This window comes from Cicer arietinum, chromosome 3 (genome assembly GCF_000331145.2).
Source record: "Cicer arietinum cultivar CDC Frontier isolate Library 1 chromosome 3, Cicar.CDCFrontier_v2.0, whole genome shotgun sequence".
NCBI lineage: Eukaryota > Viridiplantae > Streptophyta > Magnoliopsida > Fabales > Fabaceae > Cicer > Cicer arietinum.
Window position 1 is genome coordinate 7011186 of NC_021162.2, and position 11965 is coordinate 7023150.

Genomic DNA, 11965 nt, shown 5'->3' on the forward strand with positions numbered 1-11965 from the left:
GTTCTAAAAAAACTCAACCATCATTAGTAAAAATAGTTGATTTTTTTTAAAGGTAAAACAATTATTGAAATGTTTATTTTTAGGGAAGATGATTTAAAATTTATGAGAACCACGATCAAAAGTTATTATATAAATAAACATGCAAATTAGTGCTTCAAATCGTAAGTATTAATATCTGAATTTTATAATTAAACAAATACATTATTGAAATTGTAAAATAGTAATCAAAATAGTATTATTATTTACGTGAATGATTTCTTTTGAAGATTAATAATGTGTAACAAATTGCAGAGAAGTTGAAACAGTTCGTCATTTGTTTTTTACTTATCCTCTTTTTAGATTCGTGTGGTATAGTGTTTTGAATTGGCTTGAACTATCTAGTCCTATAGACACAATCAATCACGCTAACTAATTTGATGATTTTTTTCTTCATGTTGTCGTGTAATGCTTCAAAGAATTAATTTAGTTTGGTTTGCGGTGATGTTGCCGATTTGAAAATCAAGAAATGAGATGATTTTTTGTTCACATATTTTGAATGCAAATCTTATTAATGAGCAAATTAAATTTTTAGCATGGATGTAAATCAAATTGCATGTAAAACGATTTTGTTATGGGTATAGTCAATTGTGCTCTCAACTCTTGGTGTGCGTTGACATAACTTGTGATTAATTGTTTTGTTACTTGTTTGAACTGTTTAGTTTTTATATTTTTAATTTGTTTTAGTAAAAAATTGTATTTTTTTTTCTGTTCTCACACCTTTTGTATTTGGAATGTTTCTTAAATATATTTGTTTATTTTTATTCAAAATAGTTTATATTTCAATTTTTATCATTAAAAATTATGTTTGAGTAAAAAAATGTTAGAGATTATGTTATATCATGTTAAGTGAATATTCAAACATAGAAAAATTTATTACAAATGGTGTATGATCCACTTTACACGGTTATTCTAACTAAAGTAATAAATTTTAATATAATTTGTAATTAATACGATTTAATTATATTTAATAAACTCCAACTATATCTTTATTTTGTTTTCTTAAGAAGTTATTCTTAGGGTGACTTTTATTTTTTTCAGAAACAAAAAACTATGAGAAGAACCGTTGTTTTGTTTTGAAGTGTGCCAAAATCCCGCCAAACCAATGCATACATACTACTTATATATATTACATCGTACTGTGTCTCGCCGCCTTTATACAACTTCTTCCATTTCCACAATCCAAATGAATTCCACAAAGAAACTAACATTTTCCCATATTTTCCAAAAATGTTCAAATCTTAAATCTCTCAATCCTGGCAAACAAGCTCATGCCCAAATGATAGTAACCGGTTTTGTTCCCACCATTTATGTTTCCAACTGTTTACTTCAATTTTATTGTAAATGTTCCAATATGAATTATGCATTTAACGTGTTCGATAAAATGCATCACAGAGATGTAATCTCTTGGAACACTATGATATTTGGTTTTGCTGGAATTGGAAACATGGGCTTTGCACAGTTTTTGTTTGATTCAATGCCTGAGAGAGATGTTGTTTCATGGAACTCTTTGCTCTCGTGTTATTTACAAAACGGGATTCATCGGAAGTCGATTGAGGTTTTCATTAAGATGAGATCGTTGAAGATTTTACATGACTATGCTACTTTTGCAGTTGTTTTGAAAGCGGGTACTGGTATTGAAGACTATGGTTTAGGACTTCAGGTGCATTGTCTTGCGATTCAGATGGGTTTTGAGAGTGATGTTGTAACAGGTACTGCTTTAGTAGATATGTATTCGACGTGTAAGAAACTAGATTATGCTTTAAAGGTTTTCAATGAAATGCCGGAAAGAAATTCGGTGTGTTGGAGTGCTTTAATTGCAGGGTATGTTAGGAATGATAGGTTTATTGAAGGATTAAATTTGTATAAGGATATGCTGCAAGAAGGTTTGAAGGTGAGTCAATCAACGTTTGCTAGTGCATTTAGGTCTTGTGCCGGATTATCTGCATTTGAATTAGGTACGCAGTTGCATGCTTATGCTCTAAAGACAAATTTTGGATATGATAGTATAGTAGGAACTGCGACATTAGACATGTATGCTAAATGTGACAGAATGTCTGATGCTCGAAAGGTATTTAACATATTCCCGAACCCTACTCCGCAATCTCATAATGCCATTATTGTTGGATATGCACGACAAAATCAAGGTCTTGAAGCTTTAAAGATATTTAAATCTTTACAGAAGTCGTATCTTGGCTTCGACGAAATTAGTTTGTCCGGTGCTTTGACTGCATGTTCGGCAATCAAAGGCTATTTGGAGGGGATTCAACTACATGGATTAGCAGTCAAATGTGGTTTGGATTTTAATATATGTGTTGCAAATACCATTTTAGACATGTATGCAAAATGTGGAGCATTGATAGAAGCTTGTTTCATATTTGATGAGATGGAAAGAAAGGATGCTGTGTCTTGGAATGCAATTATTGCTGCTCACGAGCAAAACGAAGAAGTTGAAGAAACACTTTCGCTTTTTGTGTCCATGCTGCGGTCAACCATGGAACCCGATGATTTTACTTTTGGCAGTGTTGTAAAGGCGTGTGCTGGTCAGCAAGCTTTGAACTATGGTACGGAGATCCATGGAAGAATAATTAAGTCTGGTATGGGGTTAGACTGGTTTGTTGGAAGCGCCATTATTGATATGTATTGCAAATGCGGAATGCTAGAGGAGGCAGAAAAGATCCATGAGAGATTGGAAGAGCAAACAACTGTTTCTTGGAATTCAATCATTTCAGGATTCTCGTCGCATAAGCAAGGCGAAAATGCTCTGAGGTATTTTTCTCAGATGCTACAAGTAGGTGTAATACCTGACAACTTCACATATGCTACAGTTCTTGATATCTGCGCTAATTTGGCTACTGTCGAACTTGGAAAGCAGATTCATGGACAAATTTTAAAGCTTCAGCTTCATTCGGATGTGTATATAGCCAGCACTATTGTAGATATGTATTCGAAATGTGGAAATATGCAAGATTCCCGAGTAATGTTCGAGAAGGCACCTAAGCGCGATTACGTGACTTGGAGCGCGATGATTTGCGCATACGCATACCATGGACTAGGAGAAGATGCCATTAAATTATTTGAGGAGATGCAGCTTCTGAATGTGAAACCAAATCATACGATTTTCATTTCAGTCCTCAGAGCTTGTGCACATATGGGTTTTGTAGACAGAGGGCTACATTACTTCCGTAAAATGCGAAGTCACTATGGTTTAGATCCTCAAATGGAGCACTATTCATGTATGGTAGATCTACTAGGGAGGTCAGGCCAAGTAGACGAAGCTTTGAAGCTTATCGAAAGCATGCCTTTTGAAGCTGATGATGTAATATGGAGAACTTTACTCGGTATTTGTAAGTTGCAAGGGAATGTAGAAGTTGCAGAAAAAGCAGCCAATTCATTATTGCAGTTGGACCCTCAAGATTCTTCTGCGTATGTTCTTTTGTCGAATGTATATGCTATAGCAGGTATTTGGAGCGAGGTTGCGAAAATAAGAAGTTTCATGAAGAACTATAAGTTAAAGAAAGAGCCTGGATGTAGCTGGATTGAGGTAAGAGACGAGGTACACGCGTTTCTTGTTGGAGACAAGGCACATCCCAGATCTGAGGAGATATATCAGCTAACTCATTTGCTTGTGGATGAGATGAAGTGGGACGGATATGTTCCCGATATCGATTTCCTTCTTGATGAAGAAGTGGATGAACAAGTTCCTCCGTATGAGGGGCACGAAACTGCAATGTGTAGTGTGAGATAATGTAGAAAATAATTCAGACACTACTTATAATGGCTTAATGGAGATTTCTACATTTTGCTGACAATAAAGCAACAGGCTAAAGGAACTGAGCAACTTGAAAAGAAAGTGGGAGCCAAATTGAATTTCAGATTGCCCTGTACTGAATAGTTGCTTGAGTTGTGATGTTTCACATGCTGGAAATGAGGTCTAGATTCCCGCACATCGAATGGTGGCTTGATTAAGCAGACTCTCGAGTCTCGACAAAGCAATCTGAGTCGGCTGGATATGGTGGCGTTTTAGAGTGTACCAATGGGTTTGGATGGTTTTTCCAACAGTCTGGTTGCCTAATGGCCATTTTACAATGTCTCCGAAGGAATCTGAACTTTGTTTCTTGAGGTTATCTAATCAAACTTACCATTGAGCTAACACATCATGGAGATGGGGATAATGTATATCTCGAAAGGAAAAACATGTGATTTTTGAACTAGATTCTAAAGAGGCTCTTCTTTTTATTCATAAGCCAGATACTCATTTTCATACCATAGGATTGATACAAACAGATTTATGCAGCCATCAAATGGAACTGATGGGTATCCAAGCCACACTCTTTTGACGTGGAGGGAACTTTTAGCAGTGATTTTCTGACTAAACTTGTAGTTGACAAACCATGTTCTCTAGAACAGATATTCAATAATTGCAAATGGAATAAAAGGGATGATTTTATCGTCAGTGTTTTTTCTTGTTTATATACATGTATTTAGAAGTTGTTTGTTGTAGTACTAACATTTTAAATTGAAAGCATGTCCGACATTGACGCGACATTAACACTTGTGATACAATTGTTTACATATTTTCAAAATATAGCAGTGTTTGTGTCTGTGTTTGTGCTTTATAGCTTTTCAAGGCCTGTGAAACTGTTATGCATATACTCACATCTTGATCTTCCTTTCACCCAGAATGTTCACAGTTTTTTTATTATATATTGGTGAAGAATGTACAACTCTTTCTGATTTTGCTCTTATTATCATCCTAAGACTAACAGCCATGTTCCTGTATATCAACAGCATCTCTGATATGGTTGAAGTTGATTTATTTAAGCGGTTCAAATACTGTGTTTGCATCTGCATACCATCCAAAGCTAAATGGTTAAGCAAGGAATGTTATCAAACTGTTCTTAACAAAAAAAACTCTTTGGATGATGAATTAGTTTTGAGTAAGATTGTGGACTCAATTTAGTTTGACAGGTAGCCTAAGCATGGGTTTAAATTTTATCTGCGATTATAATAAGAAATTTTATACTGCAGGCAAATGCAGCCCCAATTACAATTGTAATGTGGCTGCGGAGACCTCATGAACAGAAATAAGACAAATTTAGTTGAGATAACTTACTTCCTTTATCTTTTAAAATAAATTCTTCATTTCAAAAAGGGTGAGGGCTATATTATTGTTATTAAAAAGAGCTATATAATATGAAAAAAACATGTCAGTGTATGTTTTGGTTCCACTTTTAAATAAGCTAAAATTAATTCTAGAAATGTTAAATTAACTTTGATATTTTAAAATGTTATTGAGTAGAATTGACGTTTCCACAAATGATTCTAAAACTAAGATGTGTAATTTTTTACTCAAGTAATATTTACACACTCAAATTTATTGTTCAACTCACTTTTAGGTGAATGTATCCAAACGTAAACTACTTTACACTCTACTCACTTTTAACTAAAATCAATTTTCCAATATCAGTTCATTCAAAATCAATTTTTGTCACCGCAGAACCAAACACATTATTAGAAAGAAAAAGTAATAACTACCACAAAAGATAATATATTGGAACAAAATTTGATTACTACACAGCATTAAAATCTACAATGTATATAGCCTTGTAACCTCGTACCATCTCCCCAACTCACCCAGAATAAGGGATTCTATCTTTCCACATGATGTCACTCCTCATTCCTGCCTTATCCAAAAAAGAAATCATAAATTTCTGATGACAATCCAATCATAGACTGACATTAAAATTCAAGTCTTTTAAATACAGAAAGGTCACAGCCGAAAGCAGTAAGACAAACACTGATATTAGTAAGTGCTTAAAAGTAAAAACTCCTGCATCTATTCTCCTCACACTCCCAACATCTGGCATAGAATCTGTTTTTACTTCATCATCATTTGCAGATAAGTTTTTCCATGTCTTGGTCACCTGGAAAAGAAAAATAGGAGCAACAATTAGAACTTTGCTCTGTCCATATTTAACTTATAATACAATAATATTTCTTTCAAAATAAATAAAGAACGGTATAGGATAAAATGGACAATTTGGAAGGAAACTAACAACAACATTTAAATAACATTTCTCTGTCAAGTATTTATTTATCGATCAGAATTCTTCTATGATTCAGGTGCCAACAAAAGATAATACTATAAACTTATTCCGTCCGATCCAGTCTCCATTATAAGCAAAATTAACAAGCTTCACACTTGATAAGAAATTCAGTTGAAAGTAATTAATGTACTTGATCTCAAAAAAACATAAGCTCCGTTCACAAAAATACCCTTTTATGAGATTTATTGCTGACTCGTCTCTTTTTAATTGTTTGCTAGCATTAATGAAGGTAGTTATAAATTGCTCATATTTGAGACCAAAAACCATTGATAATTTTTGTTTATATTCAAGACTAAAGGAAGTAAATATTGTACAGTGAGGAGTAGGAAATCTATGTAGCCCAAAATCTGAGCCAACAATTTTAACAAAATTAGTCATTTATACAAACCACATAGCATGCTTTATGCTCATAATGTTAACCAAGAAACCATGGATTTTATGCCAAGTACTGTTTTTAATTTGCTAAAAAAGTACATTAAACTAACAAGAGGTAACAGATTTTACCTGCAAAGAAAAAGTTGTTATCTCATATAAGGCCCTTGTAATGATAATAAAACAATTTAACATTATCCACCAGCAAGACTACTATGAAAAGAATAATGTGTAACTAAGTTAGGACCCTAGAAGTATGCCATGCATGTTAGTACACTCAAACAAAATACTGCCAATAGTTAGAGGTAAGGACTAAGGAGGTTTGGACACGTGTGCAGAAGATATGTAGAAACACCGGTAAAGAGGATTATAAGAAGGAGGACAATCCAATAGTTAGAGAGAACGAAATAAATACTATAGGCCAAACAATTAAGAGGATTTAAAGGTAAATCTATTTTAAACCTAATACAAGACAAGGCATTATTACAGCATCATCAATCCGAGAAATTGTGATATTTGACATTGTTACCCTGAGTTGAAGCAAATAAGTTTATCCCTTTTTATATATTATAAGTAGCCAACAATTATGGAGATGATCTTTTTAGAACATGTATAAGTTTTAAGAGAATTGGATTAAAAGAGCATACATCTTTAAGCAAACTAATCTTTTATGTTAACTACTCAGGAGATTCTTGCCTGTCAGTTACATACACAAATAAAAACAGGTTGACAAAGTCTGAAGTACTAACCTCTTGGTTAGAGGACCAAGCTGCACTTTCCTGAGAAGAATCCTTATATGTCTGCTTCAGCTTTAGTACCAAAATTTCGTTCTCACTTGCTAAGGAAGATAGCTGCAAAATAAAGTACAACAATTTCAAATAACCATGCACTGTTTAAAAAAAATTACTGCTAAATTTTCATCCTCTGAATTTTCAATCAAGTTAGTCTATACTGCAATAATTGTGGATTTTGATGTCTTCGCAACAGCATTACAACCGCAATTTAGGCCGCATTTCCCTGCAATATACAAGTTTGCAGCGTAACCACAACCGCGATTTAAAATCATGGTAGTGATTAATATAATATTCAATTATCATACTATGCACATCAATGGATGGCGGTATAATGTCAAGATTTCAAAGCATTACAACCTTTACCTGCTTTTTAAGATGCTCTCTTTCAAAAGCGACCTGTGTCACCAAATTTTTGAAAACTTCGGTTAGCTTCCCAATATCCTTTGCAGTTGCCATTTTTTCTTCCTCCACTTTGTGCAGCGATCCCTCCAAGCATTCCAATCTACTCCTCAAGAAACTAACTTCCTCATTCAAATCAGCATTATATTCAGATACTAAGATACATTTCTCCTCTGCACTGTCGGCTCGACTCTCGGCTTTAGAAACCTTTGACTTAACATTCTTTATCACATGCTCCATATCTTCAATTGTGTAATACAGCATCTTTTGCTTCTCCTGACTAGCTTCAGCAGATGCTACTGCATGCTGCAGCCGTAAATCGGACTCCTTTAGCTGCCTCTCAAGTAACTCTACACTCTTGGATGTGCTACCACCATCTTTTAAAAGAGCCAGCTCCTTTTTGAGTTCATCGTTAGTTTCTGTCAACGTTTTACACTGAGATTCTGCAGCATTAGCCCGATTTTCTGCATTCAATACATTTTCTTTCAGTTCAGCGATAACTTTATTCGTGGCTCTAATTTGAGAACACACAGCGTTGTACTGTTGCTGATATTCATTAGCAGAGACCTTCACCTTCACTAACTGGCCTTCATATTCTTGTATCTGTTTCTCAAGTGAAATCACCTTGTCACTTAAATTGACAACCTCGGAATTGGCAAGGTTTAGTCTATCTTTGGCTGTGCTGCTTTCGAGCTCCGTAGAAGTTTCCAGCTTAGCTCTAAGATCAGATTCACATTGTCTTAAACCATTCAAATTGAACTGAGAAAGCTTGAGTTTAGCCAACAATTCATTCGAAATTCCCATCAGGATCTCATGTGCATTGTCTGCTTCAAACCATCTTTCCCACACTTCAGTTGCTTCTTCCTCAGTTTGAATTAGCTCATCTTCTAAAGAAACGATCCTTTGTTTTAGCTGCTCTTCAACTTTCCTCGAATCGTTAAAGTTCTTCTCGAGATCCATTTCACTTGCTAGAGATTTCTCTAGCATCCTCAGAATGTTTCTCTGTTCCTCAACTGTCTGCATGTTTATCATGGTGTCAACATTCAACGTTTGATCATCCTCTTGGACATTTTCATCTTCTTCAACATTACCTGTCATCATTGAAATCCCACATATAAAAGAAGGACAACAAATATATATTAGAAATGGAAAATTATTCAAATAAAAATAATTTATTGGTCAAACATTAATAAAGAAGCAGCCATTTTGAGCAAGTCAGTTCAATGTTCTTCTTCACAGCTCTTTCTTCCTTTACTTTATTCTTTCTTTTGTTAATAAATAATAGAAGAATTCCATAATGCACAATAGCCGTTTCCAATTTCCCTTTGCATGAGCATTTACACACACGATATTAGATGATAATTGAAGTGGACCCCAGATAATGGAACAAACAAAAAAGAATATACCCTTTTCTAACAACTGAATGAAAAAGACAAAGTCATGAAATAAATATAAAAACAAGGGAATAAAGGACATGCACCATCAATGTCAAATTCTTTTACACTGACAACCAATCCCAACTCGCCAAGATAACAAACAATTGCATAACTGCTTTTATTTAAAAACTATAACATATGATATGGCAAATTGAGTTGTGATTGGATGTCATGTCAGTGTGTGAAGCACGAATAGTAATGCGAACTTCAAAAACGATAGGACACAGACACATCGACACCGGTAATAATTTGAGAAAACGAATTAATTGAATATAATCAAAGTGTCACGTGTTGTGTCGATGACACGTGTCAGACACAGGGACACCTTTCAATCAGAAGTGAGTACTACAAGTAACTTTGCACCTAAGGTGCATATCCCTTATTCTCATAAAAGAAGCAATTAATGTGCAAACAAAAACTACATAAATAAATATCAATCATTAAGATCCACTACATACCAATATCTTCCTTCTTATAAGAAGACAAAGTCCGTTGAAAACTAACAGATTGTTTCTTAACCTCATAAAACTGCTCCTCTGACAACTTCAAACTTTGTTCACATTCAACCAACCTATCTTGCCAAGTGATGAAAGAAGAAACTCTCTCTCTAGCATCAGAAATCTCATCATGTAATGTGTCCAAAAACAAACCCAATTCTCTAACCTCAGAACCCAACACCCCACATAAAAAATCAAATTCAAAACTCTTTATAACACAATCAATTTCCATGTTTTCTTCTTCTAAAACCAAACCCTCTAGTTCAGCTTCCAAAGATTCCAAATGCATCATGAAAATATTCAAGTTTGAAACTTTCTCAGAGAAACGAGCTACACTCAATTCTAGATCCACAATTACATCAACCCCTCCAACATCACCAGTATTATCTTCAGCACTTTGAGTTTCCATCGTTCTAATCTACAAAAACACAACTATTGTTTGTTCAAGAACCTGAGAAAAAGAATTCAAACATCAAAATGCAACAATAATGATTTCAATATTTAAGCCATAAAGTGAATATAATAAACTAACAAGCACATATACCAACATAGACACTTCAGATGACACTGACATGTTGACACAAGTAATAATTTGAGAATAAGAATTAATTGAATGTAATCAACATGTCACCGACGACATGAGTCGGAACACTATCGGTTAGAAGTGTCAGTGCTACAATTAATGTAATGGAATCAACCAAAAAAAGATTAATTGAAAAATTAAAGAAGAATTAGAAATGAATTGAGATTGCAAAGTTTGAAGGAACAGTATAAATTGTATAAAAGTTGAAGAGAATGGAATCATACCAATTGAAAAATGGAGAATTTGAAGATGGAAATTGAGTTGATTTTGGAATCGTTAGATTGAAGATTTTTTCCGACAACGGAAACGGTTGCGACCTAACTGAAAATTCAGATTCACACAACACTGGGAACTCACTATGAAACGCAGCGTTTTGCCTTCAAAGCGGTTCAAAGCGGTGTTTATTATTATTATTATTATTATTAATTATAATTATTACACGTGGGATAAACAAAAGTGGCACGGCTCTTTTTCATTCTGTTTAGGCAACTTAGGCAAGGGTATTCTCACAAACGATTTTTATTTTTTTTTTCTATCGGAAAAGAAGTGATTAATTTTCTTTTGCATACAAGTGTCTAGATTTCTGAAGTTAATTTATGTACATAATACCCGCTTTTACATATATCTAAAAAAGGACAAAGATATATGATTATTTCGTGAAAAATAAATAAGGATAGAGATATGAAAATCATACAATAATGTATCACAATTTATTAAACATAGATTCACTACGCGAAAAACTGCATTTTACAGCGTTTTTTTTAATCCATTTACAGCGCTTTTTCAAAAAAAAACAAGCGCTGTGGACTCGAGCGCTGTAAATGATACAACAGCGCTTTTAAAAAAGCGCTATAAAACATGTAAATATAACGCGCACTTGTTATGCACATTTTACAGCGCTTTTTCAAAAAAGCGCTGTAACATGCACCCCATTATATGAGTTATGGGTCTCCTTTTAGAGCGTTTTTGTTGTACATTTTACAGCGCTTTCTCACGAAAGCGCTGTAAAATGTACACCATTAAAGCGCTTTACAACAATATTTTACAGCGCTTTTTAAAACAAGCGCTGTAAAATGTGTTTTTTTTTTTAAACGCTGTAAATTAATTATTTGAAATGAAAAGCGCTTTTTAGCTTTTTATGGCATTTTTTTTAGAAAGCGCTGTCTTTTATCTTTGTATCCAAAATTATTTTGATCCAAAATCACTTCATAATCAGTGCACACAACAACAAAACATATTCAAATACCATAAGTAGTTCACACAATCAGTAGAACAGAAATCAGAACTCTGTAACTTAATTAACATATATGTAACTCTGTAACTCTGTAATTTACAACCTAATTAACTACATTCAGATAGATATATACAACCTAATTAACTACATTCAGATACATATATATATAACCTAATTTACAACCTAAACTATATTCAGATCCATATGCATGTTCATATATTGTGTCCTATGATCATTTACATATAATAACTAACAGAATATACATAATATGCACTAGCTACCATATAATATTCAGATCCCTTGCCCAGCAGCAAGCTATTTCCCAGAAAATCAAATAATTTTCATGTGCACATACTGACACCACCAGTCTTCCTTTAATTCCATCAGATCTTCCTCAGAATATGATGGACTGGAATTGTCAAAGTACTGCAATATACAAATTGAACATATTATATTAAGTTAGTATCAAATATATAGATAATTTATATATGAAAATCATATAAT

At 33.7% G+C, this 11965-nt stretch overlaps 2 protein-coding genes across 5 annotated transcripts; one reads left to right on the forward strand and one right to left on the reverse strand.

Moving 5' to 3' along the window:
• Nucleotides 1-1050: 1050 nt before the first annotated feature.
• Nucleotides 1051-4509, forward strand: LOC101489160 (pentatricopeptide repeat-containing protein At3g02330, mitochondrial). Its single transcript, XM_004491921.4, has one exon. It carries the CDS (start codon nucleotides 1142-1144, stop codon nucleotides 3782-3784), a length of 2643 nt encoding a protein of 880 aa, XP_004491978.1. The 5' UTR covers nucleotides 1051-1141; the 3' UTR covers nucleotides 3785-4509.
• Nucleotides 4510-5571: 1062 nt separating this feature from the next.
• LOC101509151 (WPP domain-interacting tail-anchored protein 1) lies at nucleotides 5572-10612 on the reverse strand. 4 transcript variants are annotated; one of them, XM_004491911.4, is made up of 5 exons: nucleotides 10452-10612; nucleotides 9606-10062; nucleotides 7676-8802; nucleotides 7268-7369; nucleotides 5572-5963 (listed from the first exon to the last, which is right to left on the reverse strand). In XM_004491911.4, the coding sequence occupies exons 2-5, from the start codon at nucleotides 10051-10053 to the stop codon at nucleotides 5766-5768; spliced, it is 1875 nt and encodes a 624-aa protein (XP_004491968.1). In that variant the 5' UTR covers nucleotides 10054-10062; nucleotides 10452-10612; the 3' UTR covers nucleotides 5572-5765. The 4 variants fall into 4 exon arrangements, 3 of the variants coding, with proteins under 3 accessions (XP_004491968.1, XP_004491969.1, XP_004491967.1); XM_004491912.4 differs by having other exon boundaries at nucleotides 9606-10076; nucleotides 10452-10609; XM_004491910.4 differs by having other exon boundaries at nucleotides 9606-10095; nucleotides 10452-10609.
• Nucleotides 10613-11965: the final 1353 nt, after the last annotated feature.